The sequence below is a fragment of the Schistocerca nitens genome, chromosome 8 (assembly GCF_023898315.1).
Source record: "Schistocerca nitens isolate TAMUIC-IGC-003100 chromosome 8, iqSchNite1.1, whole genome shotgun sequence".
Taxonomy (NCBI): Eukaryota; Metazoa; Arthropoda; class Insecta; order Orthoptera; family Acrididae; genus Schistocerca; species Schistocerca nitens.
The window spans coordinates 420,102,531-420,124,124 of NC_064621.1; the positions used below are offsets into that span (position 1 = coordinate 420,102,531).

The 21,594-nt window shown below is 42.8% G+C and overlaps 1 protein-coding gene across 1 annotated transcript in view; it reads left to right on the forward strand.

Moving 5' to 3' along the window:
- The window catches only part of LOC126199285 (venom carboxylesterase-6-like), a 127,334-nt gene that overhangs the window by 47,933 nt on the left and 57,807 nt on the right, over window positions 1-21,594 (forward strand). The window contains exon 3 of the mRNA XM_049936100.1: window positions 1,723-1,993. Within this exon, the coding sequence (XP_049792057.1) occupies window positions 1,723-1,993 (271 nt within the window). The remainder of the gene's footprint in view (window positions 1-1,722; window positions 1,994-21,594) is intronic.

Here is a 21,594-nt window from a genome sequence, read left to right on the forward strand (position 1 = left end):
GGTACTAAAATTTGGACAAGTGGATGTAAAAGGGGTAGTCGATACTGCAGGCATAGCCCATTTTGTGGTACATGTAGTAAAGTATGTGATGTGTTTGCAGGAAGACTGGTAGATGCAAAGGAAAAACAACTCCTTTGCTGTAGTGGGTGCATATTAAGGTACGAATTATCACCTGCACTTATACCACTAAAATCCTGTATGTTTTGCCAGTAACAGCAAAGTTAATGTACCTCATAGAACTGAACTTTCTAACAGTCTTCTAAAACGTTAACCTCAAACACAATAATCATAACCTTGTGCAAATATAAACATCTCAGTCCAGAATGGACACAATGCTAAGACTGAATAATACACTATGTTAATTATCTTGTTTCCCCACGCACCCAGTCGGATCTGAACAGTTTTTTCAGCACCTCCACAACAGGAACATCATTCTTCCAGATACTGCAGTCAGTCCCTGGAACTCGAAACTGGGCTTCGGCTCAGAAGTTCTTTGTAGGTTACATACATAAAAATTTTCCAAAGACCGTTAATAAAAGGATTTTTACCCACTTATCGGCCTCCTCCTGTGACTCACCACCAATCTGAATTAATATTTCCCTATCTTGAATTTAGGCAACGGACTTGCCGCGGAGGATATACCGGTTCCCGTGAGATCACCGAAGTTAAGCTCTGTCGGGCGTTGTCGGCACTTGGATGGGTGACCATCCAGGTCGCCATGCGATGTTGCCATTATTCGGGGTGCACTCAGCCTCGTGATGCCAATTGAGGAGCTACTCGACCGAATAGTAGCGGCTTCGGTCAAGAATACCATCATAACGACCGGAAGAGCGGTGTGATGACCCCACGCCCCTCCTATCCGCATCCTCCACTGAGGATGACATGGCGGTCGGATGGTCCCTGTAAGCCACTCGTGGCCTGAAGACGGAGTGCTCTCTTGTATTTAAATTTATATTTCTGTCGGGCGAAAAAATATTTATTTAACTGGACCTTTACGAAGTGCCTTCCAGAACACTAATTTGGCTGATTCTTCAGTATGACTCAGTCTGCAATCCAAAAAAGGTTGGATTAGTAGAAGCGACAGAGAAGACCCATCAAAGAGCGGCGCGTTTCGTCACGCGATCGTTTATAAGTGAGAACGCGTTATGGAAGTGGTCAACAAACCCAAGTGGCAGACGCAACAGGTGAAGCGTTGCTCATCGTGGAGAAGTGTACTGTTGAAATTTATGGAGAGCACGCTTCAAGAATAGTCGTGCAGCGCATTTCTTCTTTCCATATATATCACGCAAAATAGCTACAACTAGAAAATCTGAGAAATTTAGTCTGTATGGAGTGTTACTGTCAGTCATTCTTCCTCAAACAAACACTCTAAGGTGGCTTGTGAAAACCGCGCGGGATTAGCCGAGCGGCCTAGGACGCTGCAGTCATGGACTGTGCGGCTGGCCCCGGCGGAGGTTCGAGTCCTCCCTCGGGCATGGGTGTGTGTGTTTGTCCTTAGGATAATTTAGGTTAAGTAGTGTGTAAGCTTAGGGACTGATGACCTTAGCAGTTAAGTCCCATAAGATTTCACACACATTTGAACTTTTTGGCTTGCGAAATACAGATGTCGAGGTGAATCACCCCTGAAAAGTGCCTAATTCATTTCAGTCTTCTGGATGGTGTAGTTTGTTTACTGGGTGATGAACGCCGTAGCTTATATGTGGTCGTATTTTGCGTGCTCAGGCGCCGCAGCCGGCTGCCAATTGGTCCGGAGTCCGCGACGCGCTGACCATGAGTGACCAGTGTCCTCAGGAGGGCACCGGCAACGAGGACTGCCTCTACATCAACGTGTACGTGCCGCTGCAGAACTCCAGCTCCAGCTCCCCGCTGGCCGTCATGTTCTACATCTACGGCGGCCGCTTCGCCCGAGGCAGCGCAACCAACAAACCGCCAGACTACTTCATGGACCACGGAGTCCTGCTGGTCACCTTCAACTACCGCGTCGGCTCCATTGGTAAGCTTCTGCACAGACACCTGTTACTAACATCGCGGCCTCGTGTATTTTCAGCATCAAAAGTACTCTGGCGTGCAAAACTTAAAGGTGAAAGTAGCTTTCGTGTGACGTGACCCTACCGAGTAACAGAGCTCGGTAAAACGTGGACCGTACTTAGAAAGAACTATTACAGTATAGTATAGAACACAAGATAGTTGAAAGAAATGCTGAATCCATTACAGGAGGCGGGACATGGTTCTTCATAAGGTGTGAGGTGCGGCAGTGCATGCTATGTAATGTGCTTTCAGGCTATCTACAATGTTGGTAAGGAATTCCATTCCTCCACCTATGTGATTTACAACTGCTGAATAGTTGTCGGTGCTAGTTGACGTGGTGGGATACGTCTCCTCAAAGCAGTCCACACATACTCGGTGTGATTTAAATCGGGAGAACGGGAAAGCCAGTAGATTCGCCGAATATCATCACGTTCCAAGAGTTCCTCCGCGTCCACAGTTCTATGTGGTAGAGTATTGTCACTCATAAAAAATAAGTCAGGAACAGGTGGACCCCGCAAAAGACGCACATTGGTAAGGGGTGTTGTGTCACAATAACGCTGACCAGTCATTGTACGATGTTCAATGATTTAGAGGCTGCCTACACCATGACACCTGGACCACCAAAAAGATCACGTTCGACAATGCTGGATGCACCCTCATATGGCTAGAGGCGACAACACGTAATGCACCCAGGAACAATGTCGAAGATGGTCTGTGTGAGGTGAATAGCTTTCTGGTTACATACTCATCCACGTAAACGACGTGGAATTTTGATACTAACGATCGCTACGTTGACGGCTCGTCATTGATGAATCTTCTCCCACACGTTCCGTCATCATCCCCTCAAAATATAACGTGTGAATATTTCTTTGTTGAGGACCTTGTCCAACTGTGGCCAAGTCGAACCTCTTTCTGGCAAGTTCCTGTCCAAGACGATAAATTTCTTTTAATCAGGATGACACTACTGCTATACTTCGCTGTGTGCATTTGTTCATTCTTAAAGAACCAATGATTATTTCACAGACAATTTTGTATTGACATTCCATGTAGCACTTCAAGTATCGACGCGTTACGAGAAATAAGCATTTTATAAAAACCTGTGTCATACACATTGTTCATTCAAGTTCTTGAATCGCCTGAAATATTTATTTACGACCACTAAAACAGCAAATTGGGTCTCTGTTGCCTGTATTATTTTGACTGTAAAAGATTGCGCCGCACAATAAAAAGCGGTCCTGTCTTGGGGACGTTTTCTTCTTTCAGTACCACATTTGTACAAATGAAATGAAAATTGTGCAGGTCGCACCAGTGTTTAAGAAGGGTAGTAGGAGTAATCCATCGAACTACAGACGTATATCATTGACGTCGGTTTGCAGTAGGGTTTTGCAGCATATACTGTATTCAAACATTATGAATCACCTCGAAGGGAACGATCTATTGATACGTAATCAGCATGGTTTCAGAAAACATCGTTCTTGTGTAACGCAGCTAGCTCTTTATTCGCACGAAGTAATGGCCGCTATCGACAGGGGATCTCAAGTTGATTCCGTATTTCTAGATTCCCGGAAAGCTTTTGACACCGTTCCTCACAAGCGACTTCTAATCAAGCTGCGGGCCTATGGGGTATCGTCTCAGTTGTGCGACTGGATTCGTGATTTCCTGTCAGGAAGGTCGCAGTTCGTAGTAATAGACGGCAAATCATCGAGTAAAACTGAAGTGATATCAGGTGTTCCCCAGGGAAGCGTCCTGGGACCTTTGCTGTTCCTGATCTATATAAATGACCTGAGCGACAATCTGAGCAGTTCTCTTAGGTTGTTCGCAGATGGTGCTGTAATTTACCGTCTAGTAAGGTCATCCGAAGACCAGTATCAGTTGCGAAGCGATTTAGAAAAGATTGCTGTATGGTGGGGCAGGTGGCAGTTGACGCTAAACAACTAAAAGTGTGAGGTGATCCACATGAGTTCCAAAAGAAATCCGTTGGAATTCGATTACTCGATAAATAGTACAATTCTCAAGGCTGTCAATTCAACTAAGTACCTGGCTGTTAAAATTACGAACAGCTTCAGTTGGAAAGACCACATAGATAATATTGTGGGGAAGGCGAGCCAAAGGTTGCGTAGCACACTTAGAAGATGCAACAAGTCCACTAAAGAGGCAGCTTACACTACACTCGTTCGTCCTCTGTTAGAATATTGCTGCGCGGTGTGGGATCCTTACCAGGTGGGATTGAGGGAGGACATCGAAAGGGTGCAAAAAAGGGCAGCTCGTTTTGTATTATCACGTAATAGGGGAGGGAGTGTGGCAGATATGATACGCGAATGAGATGGAAGTCATTAAAGTAAAGACGTTTTCCGTCGTGGCGAGATCTATTTACGAAATTCAGTCACCAACTTTCTTTTCCGAATGCGCAAATATTTTGTTGGGCCCAACCTACATAGGTAGGAATGATCATCAAAATAAAATAAGAGAAATCAGAGCTCGAACAGAAAGGTTTAGGTGTTCGTTTTTCCCGCGCGCTGTTCGGGAATGGAATTGTAGGGAGATAGTATGATTGTGGTTCGATGAAACCTCTGCCAAGCACTTAAATGTGAATTGCAGAGTAATCATGTAGATGTAGATGTAGATGTGAAGCAGCAGCTGAGCTCATCCTGAAGCCTGAGCTCAGTGTCAAGAGGCGTAGCACTACACTGCCAACACATTTTTCGCAGTAGATGTTTCAAAAGGCAGCGCGGGATTAGTCGAGCGATCTAGGGCGCTCCAGTCATGGACTGTGCGGCTGGTCCCGACGGAGGTTCGAGTCCTCCCTCGGGCGTGGGTGTGTGTGTCCTTAGGATAATTTAGGTTAAGTGGTCTGTAAGCTTAGGGACTGATGACCTTAGTAGTTAAGTTCCATAAGATTTCACACACGCAGATGTTTTAAAACGAGTTTTCATAAAACTACTAAATCTTTTACGACGTAGTCTTTGACAAAAAAACTCTCGACGAACTTGCCACTTCAGATTCGAACAAAATTCTAAGCTTTCGATGACAGTCTCCATATCGCCATCAAGGGCTGTCTTAGAGTCGGCGAAAGAAAATACCTGACAGTTTCAGTGACCTTGGCACGGCTTCTTCGCGCATCTACCTCAATCAATCGTCTAACGTGGTTTTGTATGAAGTACCCATCTATGGGAACACCTCAGTGTGATCACAGCTCTACAGCAGGCTACTGTTTTTTGTGCTTCGCAGTTAAAAGATGGCAACAGTAGGATTAGCTCCCAGGGATATTTCCGTTAATGGCTCTACTATGTTACCCTCTGCCACTAATGTAAGTCCTTGTAGTAAAGTAGTGTGTTTGTCACTGTGTCTTCTATATCTACATCTACATGAATACTCCGCAAGCCACTATAATGTGCATGGCGGAGGTTACCTTGCATCACTGCTAGTCATTCCTTCTCCCATTTCCACTTGCAAACAGATCGAGGAAAAAACAATTGTCTATGTTTCCAGAATTAACTTTTCACCCTGCAGCGGGGAGTGCGCTGATGTGAAACTTCCTGACAGATTAAAACTTTATACCGGACCGAGATTCGAACTCGGGACCTTTGCCTTTCGCGGGCAAGTACACTAGAGCCTATACCCTTTCTTCCAGGAGTGCTAGTTCTGCAGGGTCTGCAGGAGAGCTTCTGTGGAGTTTGAAAAATAGGAGACGAGGTATTGGCGGAATTGAAGCGGTGAGGACGGGTCGTGAGTTGTGCTTGGTTAGCTCAGATGATAGAGCACTTGCCTGCGAAAGGCAGAGGTCCCGAACTCGAGTCTCAGTCGGGCACACAGTTTTAATCTGACAGGAAGTTTCAGTTGTCTGTGTGCTTACATAAGAACTCTGATTTCCCTAGTTTTTGCAGTCCTCCGAAATCAGCATTTTGGCAATGGGATCATTATGGATTCTGTCACAAATGCTGGTTTCCTAATCTTTTTCCGTGGTAGTGGCCTCGAATCAGCGCAGAAATATGGGTCCGTTTGAGACTGGACGAATGATAGAATGGAGCTATCTGGTTTGGGATTGCCCGTGATCACACTGTGAATGAAGTTATCCGATTTTCTGGTGTGTGTAAACATCGAATGTCTAGTGTCTACAAGGTATGTTGCCTCACTCTCAGCGATGTAACGTAGTGTAATAACTGTAGGACTTCAATATTTTTAACTTGGCTGCACTACAGCAACGGTTACAAAACAGCAAGTACAATAGACATCCAACCAGTTGCAATAAATGGTGGTTTTCAAATAAACTTTAACATGGTTTCGACTGATTTAAACCCATCTTCTTCAGAAGAATCCTTCTGAGGAAGACAGGTTTAAATCCGTCGAAATTATGATAAACGTTATTTGATAACTTCCATTTACTGCAACTGGTTGTTTGTCTATACACATGCTAACTGTAAGACTCGATCCTACTACAACTGGAGACGAATGTCACGCGTCGTCGATATCTACCGGTTCCAGACCTTTCAAGAATCATTGTAGTCAACAAATGCAGGTCTTCGTCAACCATTTTTTGGCGAGCATTGTGGAGGGCGCACTATGAGATTGACATTTGGAGTCGGGTAACTCGGAAATAGCCGTTGATCACACCGGCACATAATGCGGCACTCTTTCTTTGGGCCAAACAACATAGAAACTGGACAAAGTAGCTGACTTTAGGAGTGTCATGCAGTCCGATGAGTCGCGATTTTACCTCTTTCCAAACTATGCAAGACGTCGAGCGCACCGACAGTCCACAGTGTCTGGAGAGTGTAGTTGGAGCTGGAGGTGGTTGTTTGATGTTTCGAGAGAGTTTTACAGACTGTGACTCGGGCTCACTCTGATTACTATGAAAGTAGTGATGATTTTTCAGAATTTTTATATAAACATTTCTTTTGAAGAAACGTTGAAATTTCTCCTTCAGTGGAGTAAGGATGAGGCAGAATTTGATAGCCTCAGAATATATGACCGTGTTCTATGAAGAATCAGCTGGGGTGCTGGTGTGGAGCTAAAGCACCCACTAGGAAAACAAATGAGACTCTTCCTAATGGCAACCGTAAACTCGTCAGGAGATTTTGTTCCTGTCATGGTGTGCCCAGTAAGTGTACGTCCTGCTAGCATCGCACTATGACAGTCCGAAAGACACACGTCACCTTACCTGTTATTGGGTGGGTCTTCGCCTTTCCGGCGTTGTTGAAAACATATGTTTCTACTGTTTGGTTCAAATGGTTCAAATGGCTCTGAGCACTATGGGACGCAACATCTTAGGTCATAAGTCCCCTAGAACTTAGAACTACTTAAACCTAACTAACCTAAGGACATCACACACACCCATGCCCGAGGCAGGATTCGAACCTGCGACCGTAGCAGTCCCGCGGTTCCGGACTGCAGCGCCAGAACCGCACGGCCACCGCGGCCGGCTTCTACTGTTTGCTTTCCTCCTTTGTCCGGTGGTCATAGGAATACATTCTGCGCTCGTACAAGGTGATTAGGTGTCTAAAGTAGTCGTACGAACTGGTCTGACACGGCTGCAACATTTACACTCGGTTCGGCTGGCATTTCGAGACGGCCTGATCAGTCGCGGAACAAAATGCGACGCGACGTAGCAACTTCAAAACGTCGTCCAAGATGTTGAAAACTGACCCACGACTGATTTTCAATTTTTCTACCGTCACATAGATTGTGATACGTCGATTTTAGAGAGCCAGTTCCTCGACATCTCTTGTGATTCCTCAGAGAGAGATGGTCTGCCACTTCGTTCTTCGTCATTCAGACAGTCACACACTAGAATCATCTGCCTCCCCTAAGCACTGAATCGTTTAATGGTACATCGTTAGCGTACGCTTCCACTAGTGCAGCATGGAGCGTCGTTCCTCTTCATTTGAACGAGACCAATTACAGCATTATACTGCACGTACATTCTCTTTGTTTTGGTTCGTCTGGTGGTATGCTACAGTACTGCGTCACAGTGACTTTGGAGTGTATCTTTATTGTAGGCGTGAATCTTTCTACAAATAAGAGAGCTGTGAAACTTCATTGTAAATGGCCATTAGCTGTTTGTTTTTATGCTCATTGCTATTAGTTTCCATCAGTAGACCATTATCAAGCCGAAGTAAAGCCTAATTCCCTTTTCACTACAGCATTTGAAGTAAACAGCTTCGATGTGTATAGAAAGACAGAGCTTCTATTACAGTAAATAATCTCCAAAAGACATAGCTATCTAGGAGATTATTTATTCTAAGAGAAGTTACACTATGTGATCAAAAGTATCCAGACACCTGGCTGAAAATGACTTAAACTTTCGTGGCGCCCTCCATCGGTAATACTGGAATTCAGTGTGGTGTTGGCCCACCCTTAGCCTTGATGACAGCTTCCACTCACGCAGGCATACTTTTAGTCAGGTGCTGGAAGGTTTCTTGGGGAATAGCAGCCCATTCTTCACGGAGTGCTGCAGTAAGGAGAGGTATCGATGTCGGACGGTATGGCCTGGCAAGATGTCGGCGTTCCAAAATATGCCAAAGGTGTTCTATAGGATTCAGGTCGGGTCAGGACTCTGTGCAGGCTAATGCACTACTCGGATGTTTTTGTCTTGTAACCACTCCGCCACAGGCCGTAAATTAACAGGTGCTCGGTCGTGTTGAAAGATGCAGTTGCCATCCCCGAATTGCTCTTCAACTGTGGGAAGCAAGAAGGTGCTTAAAATATCAATTGTACCACGCAAAACTAGAAGGGGTGCAAACCCCCTCCATTATAAACACGACCACACCATAACAAGACCGCCTACAAATTTTAGTGTTGGCAGATCACGTTCACCGGGCATTCGCCATACCCACACTCTGCCATCGGATCGCCACATTGTGTACCGTGATTCGTCACCCCACACAACGTTTTTTCACTGTTCAGTCGTCCAATGTTTACGCTCATTACACCAAGCGAGGCGTTGTTTAGCATTTACCGGCATGATGTGTGCCTTATGAACAGCCACTCGACCATGAAATCCAAGTTTTCTCACCCTCCGCCTAACCGTCATAGTACTTGCAGTGGATACTGATGCAGTTTGGAATTCGCGTGTGATGGTCTGGACTGTCGGCGGTCTGTGTCAGTCAACAGACGAGGTTGGCCTGTACGGTTTTGTGCTGCCTGTGTCCCAGCACGTTTCCACTTCATTATCACATCGGAAACAGTGGACCTAGGGATGTTTAGGAGTATGTAAATCTCGCGTACAGACGTATGACACAAGTGACACCTAATCACCTGACCACGCTCGAAGTCCGTGGGTTCTGTGGGACGGCCCTCTCTCACGATGTCTGACGGCTACTGAGGTCGTTGGTATGGCTTAGCTGGCAGTAGGTTGCAGCACAATGCACCTGATATGAGAAACGTATATTTTGGGAGGTGTCCGGATACTTTTGATCACATAGTGTATGTGTTTCTATGCTTACCGAAGTTGTTCCCTTCAAATGTTGTAGTGACAAGCTGGTTACGCCCTGCTTCGGCTTGATAACGGTCTTCTGATCGACACAGGTAGCGGTGAGCATAAAGTAAACATCGGATGGTCATGTGCAATGAAGTTTCACGATTATTTGACAGCTGTAAAGCCTCACCTCATCACAAATCTAGAATAAGACAACAGTTACGTAAGGTAAATTTTTCGAGTGTATACTTAAAATACACTCCTGGAAATGGAAAAAAGAACACATTGACACCGGTGTGTCAGACCCACCATACTTGCTCCGGACACTGCGAGAGGGCTGTACAAGCAATGATCACACGCACGGCACAGCGGACACACCAGGAACCGCGGTGTTGGCCGTCGAATGGCGCTAGCTGCGCAGCATTTGTGCACCACCGCCGTCAGTGTCAGCCAGTTTGCCGTGGCATACGGAGCTCCATCGCAGTCTTTAACACTGGTAGCATGCCGCGACAGCGTGGACGTGAACCGTATGTGCAGTTGACGGACTTTGAGCGAGGGCGTATAGTGGGCATGCGGGAGGCCGGGTGGACGTACCGCCGAATTGCTCAACACGTGGGGCGTGAGGTCTCCACAGTACATCGATGTTGTCGCCAGTGGTCGGCGGAAGGTGCACGTGCCCGTCGACCTGGGACCGGACCGCAGCGACGCACGGATGCACGCCAAGACTGTAGGATCCTACGCAGTGCCGTAGGGGACCTCACCGCCACTTCCCAGCAAATTAGGGACACTGTTGCTCCTGGGGTATCGGCGAGGACCATTCGCAACCGTCTCCATGAAGCTGGGCTACGGTCCCGCACACCGTTAGACCGTCTTCCGCTCACGCCCCAACATCGTGCAGCCCGCCTCCAGTGGTGTCGCGACAGGCGTGAATGGAGGGACGAATGGAGACGTGTCGTCTTCAGCGATGAGAGTCGCTTCTGCCTTGGTGCCAATGATGGTCGTATGCGTGTTTGGCGCCGTGCAGGTGAGCGCCACAATGAGGACTGCATACGACCGAGGCACACAGGGCCAACACCCGGCATCATGGTGTGGGGAGCGATCTCCTACACTGGCCGTACACCACTGGTGATCGTCGAGGGGACACTGAATAGTGCACGGTACATCCAAACCGTCATCGAACCCATCGTTCTACCATTCCTAGACCGGCAAGGGAACTTGCTGTTCCAACAGGACAATGCACGTCCGCATGTATCCCGTGCCACCCAACGTGCTCTAGAAGGTGTAAGTCAACTACCCTGGCCAGCAAGATCTCCGGATCTGTCCCCCATTGAGCATGTTTGGGACTGGATGAAGCGTCGTCTCACGCGGTCTGCACGTCCAGCACGATCGCTGGTCCAACTGAGGCGCCAGGTGGAAATGGCATGGCAAGCCGTTCCACAGGACTACACCCAGCATCTCTACGATCGTCTCCATGGGAGAATAGCAGCCTGCATTGCTGCGAAAGGTGGATATACACTGTACTAGTGCCGACATTATGCATGCTCTGTTGCCTGTGTCTATGTGCCTGTGGTTCTGTCAGTGTGATCATGTGATGTATCTGACCCCAGGAATGTGTCAATAAAGTTTCCCCTTCCTGGGACAATGAATTCACGGTGTTCTTATTTCAATTTCCAGGAGTGTATTATGACTGCCCCCGTACGGCGCCATTATTCGTCTTGTAGAATTTTGGCCCACAAGCTGACAGAAAATTTTTGCTAATATCTCAGATGAGCGTCGTGTTTGGATTTTCATTACTGTGACAGACATCGTTACTGTGATAGTTGAAAACATCAACACATTTACAAGATATTTCCATGAGGAATACAAACAGTACACATTAAAAGAGGTGTGTCGTCTCTTGTTTCTTGAGAGGTTCGTTAAGAGCGGCATAATCTATCTACTGGTGAGGACTACTATAATATTTTAAATTATCTCGTTTGATTATGGTATAGACTTAGGTAAATGGACTAACCTCTCAAAAAAGGGGCTGAGAAACTACTTATATCTTTTCTTGTGGGATTTTGCTCACTCTATGTGCAATGTTTTGCGACCCGGTAGCAGGTTTCCATACCAGGCTCTGAAGTATATATATATATATATATATATATATATATATATATATAAAACTCCATCTGAACAAGCTTCGGACGGCACAGTGGTACCTCCCAGCCGCGATGTTATCACCAGCCGATTGGGGGGGTGGGGGGGAGAGAGAGATACGTCGTCAGCACACCGCTCTCCCGGCCGTTGTCAGTTATCGGGACCGGATGTGTCACTTCTCAGTCGAGTAGCTGTTCAGCTGGCTCGCTTGCCAACAGCGCTCGTCAGACCCGGACGATCACCCAACAAAGTGTTAGACAAGCCGACAGTGCTTATCTTCGGCGATCTGACGGGAACCGATGTTACTACTGTTGCAAAGCCGTTGACAGTTTAGAAAACCTATCATGTTGAATTGCGCAACGGGCATTGCCATGGTCTGGCGAAGACTGCGCCATGACGTTTCACACATTTGAATTATTACGTTACACATAAGCACAATCTCTTACTTTTGTGAAAATCTACCTACCTGACAAATTTAACCTCTTTAAAATTTGAATGCATCGACTAGCGATCTTTTGGGGAATAATTAAGGGAGGCGGGTCATGTGGCGTTTTAGCACAAAATAGCAGATCACGTGCGAATAAACGTAGAATTATGACGATCGGACTTGGATTACTTCACCAGCAAAAAAATGGTTCAAATGGCTCCGAGCACTATGGGACTTAACACCTGAGGCCATCAGTCCCCTAGAACTTAGAACTACTGAAACCTAACTAACCTAAGGACATCACACACATCCATGCCCGAGGCAGGATTCGAACCTGCGACTGTTGCAGTTCCGGACTGAAGCGCCTAGAACCGCTCGGCCACCGCGGACGGCACTTCACCAGCACTCCTGGTGCTATATGCATACGATATTAATTATGATCGGTCCCCTAACGGACATTGGTGTCGTTAATCACTTTCTTAGAGATGAATATCAGCATGGATTCATCACGAGTGGTTAGGATACGGACTACAGGAATGTCTAAAGGCTGAATAATTCTGTTTAACAAATTTACGTAATCTGTCGTATCAAAGACGTTACACACTACTCCACGGTAGGAACATTGACGTAGTTAAAGAATTCCGATTATACATTAGGGTGTTCGTTTTAATGAGGAAAATTTGGTCCATCGAATGGAGTTACGCTCTAATAGAGAACCATTGTTTACGCCACATATGGTGTTCGGTCGAGACATAGGGCCAGGCTATGATTATGAAACCACTACAAAACCAATAAATAGTTCGAATCCTGGCTCGGGCATGGATGTGTGCGATGTCAGGTTAGTTAGGTTTAAGTAGTTCTCAGTCTAGGGGACTGATGACCTTAGATGTTACGTCCCATAGTACTCAGAGGCATTTGAACCATTTTTTCAATAAATACCACATACGAATACTACTAACAAGTCTCAGAGAGCGATTACCCAACTGAACTTTTAAGGAACAAGCGCTGGAGACTATTTCTCAAGTCACAGGAACCTATTTATTATTACTATTATATATTTTGCCCTTAAGACAGTGATTGAATTTGAATGTTTCATGTTTTTTCATCTTTCCTTCTTCTTTTTGTCTTCCAAAAATCTATTCATTCTTTGACTGTGTTCGTGTTTCCTTCGTTCTGTCCATATTTTCCCTGTTTTCTTCCTTTCTGATACTTCAAATTTCGTGTTCATAATTTTGTTTCTGAATTTGTTTCTTTTATCTATCATTTCTTTATTGACTCCTGCTTGTTTTAGATCTTCTTCTATTTCATGATTTAGTTTTTTTTAAATTGAGATCTTGACTACATCAAAAGTCCTCTTTGTGAGTCTGGTGTTGTTAATTCTGTGTATGTGCGCAAAGAATGTTAATCGACGTTTTCTGATTATGTCTGTGAGTCTGTCTGTATGTTCTTCATCCATGTACCACCTCTATGTACTGCTCCAAAAATTTGTCTAAGGATTTTACATTCTACGGTAGCTTTTCTCTTTGTGATGCCTGATGCCCCGATTGTGGTCGTTTCTGATGTATAGAGGGTTTCTGGTAGTACAACTGTATTGTAGTGTCTGAGTTTCGCCTGTCCTGAGAGGCTTCTTTTATTGTATGGCGTCCATGTGGGTTTGTATGCTTTCTGAAGGTTTTCTGTACTTTCAGCATTAGATGCCTTGTTTGATCCTCTCATTTGTATGTATTCTACAAGAGACTTGAATTTTTTCACTGTGTTAACCAATCTGTATTTTGTGTGTATGTCTTGTGCATTGTTGTTCTTTCTTTCCATACACTGTATTTTCTCATACGACATCTGTAACCCAGTTTTAGCAGAGACTTCATGTAAATATTCCAGAGCTTCTTGCGCTTCTTCTCTGTCGTTGCTGAGTATTGCCAAGTCATCTGCAAGTGATAGGTATTTTATGATTGTCTTGTTTGCACGTTTTCTTCCTAACATGATTCCTTTTACTTTTTCTTACCACTGCTCGATAATTTAGTCTATTCCTATGTTGAAAAAATGGTGAGAGACCATTTCCTTGTGTGGCTCCTGTATGTATCTCATATGGCTCTGAGATTTCTCCCATAAATTTTATTTTGGATGTGGTGTCTGTGAGAGTCTGTTCTATCAGTGCCCCAATTTTTCTGTCTATTCCATATTCTTCTAGAGTGTCAAAGAGAGTCTGCCTGGCAATGGATTCATAGGCTTTCTAAAAGACCACGAATGTGACTACAGTGTTGTTCACCGGTCTGACCTTCAAGAGTGTTCGCAGGTTCCAAATTTGTTCACTACAGGATCTTCCCTTTCTAAACCATGCCTGGTATTCACCTATCTTTGTATCCACTTGTAGTTCCAGTCTATTCAGCAACACCTTGGACAGAATTTTATAAGTTACCGGTAGTAATGAGATCCTCTGAAATTATTGTCGTCTGTTCTGTCACCCTTTTTGTGAAGTGGGTGAATCAGTGTGCATTTCCATTACCATGGAATTTTCTCTGTGCTACACATTTCCAAGAGAATTTTATCACCTTTCGTTGTAATATTTTGGTCTGTGAGTTTCCAGATCTCGGTGATACTGCCATCTTCCCCAGTGGCTCTGATGTTCTTTAGTTGTTTTATAACCTCTCTCTGTGGTTGTAGGACGCTTCGAATCTGGGTTTGGTAGTGTTTTCGTGAGGTGTAATTTTTCTTTAAGTTTCTCACAGTTGAGGAGTTTATCGAAGTATCCTTTTAGAATATTGCAATTTTCTTTAGCGTTTCTTTCTATGGATTCAGTTATTCTTCTGAAGCAGATATTTCGAGGCTGATAACCCATTACATTTTCCCTGAATATTCTGTAAAAATTATTCGTATTACCTTTCTTGAACTCTTCCTCGATTTGATTTAGTATATTTCGGTCGTATACCCTTTTTAATGCTCTAATATCTTTCGATGTTTGTTTTTGGACTTTGTGGAAGCCTGCAATGTTTCTGTTGTTCTGTTGCTGCTAAACTTCTTCCATGCCTTAACTCTTCGTTCGACTGCCTGATCAGAAGTTGCACTCCCCCCACCTATGTTTGCGTTTCCTGGGAGGCTGACCACAACACATTGTCTTCTGAATTGTCTTCGCCAGGTCTATCCAATTGTCGGTTGTATTTTGATTAATTTCTTCAATAATTTTGCCTTGTTTATCTTGATGTATTCTGGATCTGGCCTTACAATTTTGTTCTGTGTTGTCTTTCTATGCCTTGGAATTGACCTAATCTTTACTTGTAGCAAGCGATGGTCGGAATCGAAGAATCCTTCGCGAATTCTCACATTTGGCATTTCACTCATATTTTTACTTCTTATGACTATGTGGTCTATTTGGAATTCTCCCCATATGTTTTTGGGCGTTTTATAAGTCGTGAGTTTTCGTCTTGCTTTCTGAAATTGTGTCGACATAACTTTTAAGTTAAAATTTTAACAGTACTTTATGAAATGCTCCCCATTCTTGCTTGTACGTTTGTGTGCTGTATGAGGGCCTGTGCTTTGCTCGTACTTCTTCTCTTTGCCTAGTTGTACGTTGAAATCTCCTAGTACAATTTTGACGTGTCTTTCTGCTATTTTGTTAGTCATTTTTTCCATGTCTTCCCAAAAGTCTTCGACTTTTTGTGGTCTCTTCCTGTTGTGATCATTTGTAGGTGCACGTGCGTTGATGATTGTGTATCTTTTGTTTCCTAATTTGAAGGTTATTATGGAGATTACTTCTGGTACTCAGCTGAAATCTGTGATGTTGTCTATGACAGATTTATGTACTGCAAATCTGTGCCAAACATTGTGGATGTTCCCCTCCTGAAAGCAGGTTTTCCTTCGTATATCCTATAATTTCCGTGTTCAAACGGTTCTCGTCCGTAAAACGTGTCTCTTTTATTGCGAGGATTCTGACGTGAAGCTTTTGTAGTACATAAGTAAGCTGTTTAAATTTGCGTATCTTAACCAGTGTATTGGTGTTGAGCGTGCCAATAAAATGTTTGCGAAACGGCTTCGAGAAACTCCGACTCTTCTCTATTTCATGATGTTCCTGGTCCCTCAGAATCCGATGACCTGGAAAATCCAGTAAATTTACTGGGTTCTGGGTAGTGGGTATCTTTCCCGTGGTTCCATCATGATTTTTTCAAGTCGAAGGTGGTACCGCCCATATCTTGGAGACTTTCCCCTATCCGCCACTTGGGGAGGCGCCCGATGGGGGATCTAACAACTCCACAGGAACCTATTTATATTACGAAAAACATTTTGAAAGTACTTGCTCCGATGTATCACGAAATGATGCAGTAATAATTGGTATAAGTAATAACCTTGGCAAGGTCATGCAGTTCCAGAGACAATAAAAATCAAAGATAAAGCTAACATTCGCTTCCCAGATTTTGGCAATATCAACGTGCTGTGTCAAAAGAATTCCCTTGGACCCCTTAATACGTTGTAGCATAAATTTATCAGTATTTCATCTCAGAGAAACGACATATGGATAACGTTATGTTATATATATATATATATATATATATATATATATATATATATATATATATATATATATATACACGCATTTGAATCGATTAATTAGAAAAAGTGTCATGTGCCCGAAAATAAATTTTTCTGGAAACACAGAAAACTGTTTTACTGCGCAATGGGTTTAATCATGGTGTTGCGGAGTTGCTATGTTGCAACCGGCCACAGAGTGAAAGAGTATATTCCATTACACATACATTACCAATCGAGTGTCGTCAGTAACCTAGTAATCCATTTTCTAGAATCTAGTGATATTTCTGATGCAACTAGCGTTCTGTTTGCAGCAGAAGGATTTTATTATCCAAGTTAATATTACTCACATTCGTTATAACAATAAAAGACTGCGTAATGAACATAAAAACTTATTCATTATGTACCAAATAAACGTAATTTGAAAAAAAGTGGACATCACCCCTTTTACAATACACCTATTTATTTAATAATTTTTTCATAACGCGGGGCTACAGTCATAATATATTTCTTTAAAGTCAGTGCCGTCATTAGACTGTTGTTTATTTACACTGTTACATTTACACATACACAATCATGATTTCGGCTTCAAAGTACCATTATCAAGTGTTTTAAGTGTTATAAATTGCTTAAGATGGCATACTGTCATATTAAAATACACTATGCCATCTTAGGCAATTTATAACACTTAAAACATTTGATAATGGCACTTTGAAGCCGAAATCATGATTATGTAAGTGCAAATGTACCACTGCAAATAAACAACAGTCTAATGGCGGTACTGACTTTAAAGGGACTTATTTATTTATATATTCTTTAAATCAAGTTCGGAAGCTCCGTCCTGACTGACCGCTACCTGTACTGAGTTGGAGATTTTGTCTTTGTTGCGTTTTGTGTAGTGTGACAATGCATCACATAATTTATTACTGGCGGAGAAAGCAACTCTTGCTTTATATGGTGTCACTTCATTAGCATATTTTTCATGAAAAATCACCAAAGTAGATAAGGCATACTGTCGTGTTGTATGCCTGATTGATGTTCTCTCTCTGTCTATTTCTTTCCTAACTTCTGTCTATGGCTGCAAGTTAAAAATCGTTTGCAGCTACTGTGTGTCTAATTATTCCAATTTCATTTTGAAGCATTTCATTGCTTAATAGCATTTTGTGTGTTCTGTGCAACATGGATCTACATGTTGCTAATTTTTGTGTCTCAGGGTGGATGAAGAAGCATGGATGTTTACATCTGTAGTATGTTTTCTGTAAATGCTAAGCATATGTTCACTGTTTCTTTCTGTTGAAGGTGATGGTCAAAAAGTTTACTGAGTTTTGAGTTTCATATCCACATGTGAACTGAATTTTCTTGTGCAAGCTATTGAATACTTGAATTATGCATCAACGTTTTTGCTAGTTTCCCTCACTGGTATTATTAATGTGCATCCACATAACTCTTGTAAAACTTAATGACTTGTAGACCCAGCATGCTGCTGTTCAGTAACTGTTTGCTTAAGGTGGTTTAGGAAGGTGATAGTTAAGTCCCAGGTATGCTGGAGCTCATTGCTAGACCATTTGGTTGTTGTATACTTTACCATTGAAACAACAAGTAGTTGCAACTCAGTACTTTCAAACAGGTCAATGAATTCAGTAGTTTCACCCAATGAACACTTTTTGTCTTTTATGAAATTGTGTTTAATATTTTACACAACTTCATATATGAGGATATTTATGTGTAATTTGATATCTAGTGATTACAACTGGCAATTGCTAGAAACGGGAATCTTTTGTAGCTCATGATGCAACTTTTTTCATCGGAGTAGTTTTCTTCAAATGTTTGTATTTCATATTTTATTTTTTGCTATACTGATATTAATAAGTTCGTAAGAAAAAAGGTTGCAAGGAATTAGACAAATATGTATTTGTAACTTATGTCTCTAATTCGCAATGTAAACTAAGGTTATTTTGGAGATTCCTTCTGGTACTTAACTGAAATCTATGATGTTGTCTATGACAGATTTATGTACTGCAAATCTGTGCCAAACATTGTGGATGTAACTTTGACTTAATAAAGGGGTCTATATCTCTACATCTGTACAATCTCTGGACTGTTTATTTTATTGGTTCGTGTCTGTGGCGTCTAAGAAATGTATATTTACCAGTGAACCTTAGGCAGGGTTCTGTCTGCTGGGACATATCGCAAGTAGCTTTATTATCGTTTAAAATTTGTAATTTTAGTGGCGTGTTGCGTTAACAAGTGATAACCATACCTTATTTGTAGCGAAATATAACTCAAAACAGACAACTAGCTATACCCGGAAAACTAAAATTTAATGAAATCCACTGAGACACCTCAAGATGATGGTGGAAGCCCTCGGAACGTGTCGTGAGAGTAAACAAAAAGTGACGGACACAGGTAAACGTAGTCATTTTTCTGTTACATATGGACACGTGTATTTCATCACGTAATACACAACTAATGGAGACATAGACAGAGCCCTGATGCTATTTGGACTTTATGGGCTCTTTCTTCGTTATATGGAACTAAAAACCTAAAAAAATAGAATTGCTGAAGGCAGCCGCGCGGGTTTAGCCGAGCGGTTTAGGGCGCTGCAGTCATGGACTGTGCGGCTGGTCCCGGCGGAGGTTCGAGTCCTCCCTCGGGCATGGGTGTATGTGTTTGGCCTTATGATAATTTAGGTTAAGTAGTGTGAAAGTCTAGGGACTGATGACCTTAGCAGTTAAGTCCCATAAGATTTCACACACATTTGGAGCCGGCCGGGGTGGCCGAGCGGTTCTAGGCGCTACAGCCTGGAACCGCGCGACCGCTACGGTCGCAGGTTCGAATCCTGCCTCGGGCATGGATGTGTGTGATGTCCTTAGGTTAGTTAGATTTAAGTAGGTCTAAGTTCTAGGGGACTGATGACCTCAGAAGTTAAGTCCCATAGCGCTCAGAGCCATTTGAACCATTTTTTTTGAATTGATGAAGGCACTGGGCGTGTCTGGCTAAGAAACAAAGCTCGATTACAAATTAATTTTACATTTCACTGAGATTTTATCAAATAACACAGCGCTCTGAACCAAAGAACATTTCTGATCCGTAACTTAGGTAAGCTGGTGATCCCCTTGTTGTTCATGGTAGGGGTAACTTATGACATGTTCTTCCGAGCATGCAATGCCGGGGCACGTTGATGATCACCTGGAGATGAATATTGCCCCATACGATGAAATACATTCTCGTCAAACTGCTCTTTGCGAATGATTCTTTATCGAGTACCTCTGCCATCTGTCTGTGAATCGAACGACGCAATTTCTTGCAAGCTTCCACATGAAACATAAGATTTATATAAAAATGTGCCTCACACGTATTGTTCGTTGAATGCTTCGCAATGCCTGAAACACATATTTCCGTCCGTTGGTTACTTACATGAAAATAATTTAAAAGCCTTTGACATCTGCATAATTTTTACTCTAAAAGTTTGCGACATCCTGTATTTAGAAGAATGACTATATTCAGAACCTTTTTCACACTTTTGCGAGAGAATGGCTGCTAGGTTATACTTGAGGATGAGCAGGTGTCAATTAAAAAATGTATTTACAAGTGTTAATATGCTATGTCACTCTTCTCTAAAAGGTTTAGTAAGAGAGCAGGAAATTTCATTGTTGATGGTCTCGACGTAATCATGAGCAATGTCTTATGTATTCATTATTATCAGGAATATCAGATTAGATATAGCAAACTATCAGCAGATCACACTGAACTGCCACCGCAGGGAAGGCAACAAAACACTTATACATTGCCTTTCAAGAGGCATCGTAAGTATTTTGTCACTCATTAACGATATAATCACCAGGATTGGTGGAAGAATTATCTCTTCCGCCTCAGAGAAACAACAATAATCGGAGTCACCGTCGGGGAGGTCCCATACGTCTTTCTCAGAATTTAAGTGTCAAACATAGTACCTGGTACCACTCAAGTGGTTTGTTGTCTAATGATAAATCGTTGATGAGCATGTTATCACAAATCACCGCCACGTCCAAGAAAACTGCGGTTTTTATTAAAAATCGGCAGTCTGCGCTACGAGACAGATAAAAACATCAATTAACGCAAACGCTTGATAACGTAGCGATCTGTTGGTGCATTCTACAAACGACGTACTTGTGTCACAATGTTTGCTGCAAACTTCAACCTCATCGGAGGGGGCAAATATTTGTAAAATAATTAAACAATACTGTATAAAGTCAACGCTGGGATGCATCTGGAATAAAAACACGTTGATCTGTTACGCAGCTTATTAAATCGAGTAGTTATCGAGGTGGATAAATTATTTTTGCATGACAGCATGCGAACCACAAACTTCAACTCATGAGATCTGAACACGAAATGCAATTTACATTGGAAGAATTCCGTTTTAAAAAGAGCACTTGTTGTATCATTTATATGTTAAAATGTGTTACTGTCAGAAGTCTCTATTCAGATGTGAATTACTGTTGATAATGCTGTATGCCACAGAACGCCACTTTTTTGTGTGGAACCACTGTTTATTTGTTTAAACTTTGCAAGAGCTAGACAACATGGGAGACGTTTTCCCTAAAAAATTACGAATGCCAAAATGACTTATTCGCACTTGAATTTCACTCTATAGGAATGAAATTGTTGTTTACAATTATTTGTTTCAATATGATATGGAAGAATAAGACAATATGGGAGACATTTTTTCTCAAAATTTAGAATATCGAAATAATTTCCTAATATACGTCATTTACTCAGAGGTTGTTTCTGACGTTAAAATCGTTCTTAGGTATGTATGAAGTAATTAGCGGTTTAATGCGACTGTCAATATAATAATATAAACATCCATTAGGCGCCTTGTGTCACTTCACCTCATCTCCGTAGAGTGTCTCACAAACCTTTTTGACACAGTCGAGGCTTCATAAGAAATTGTTTGGGCAAGACTCAGTATTAAATGTTGGCAAAGAATTATAACGGGAACCTTCTGTCGACCACCAGACTCGCCTCCTGATGTAACCTAAAATTGTAGAGCAAATCTGAGTTCGCCTGTACGTAAGAAACCCCA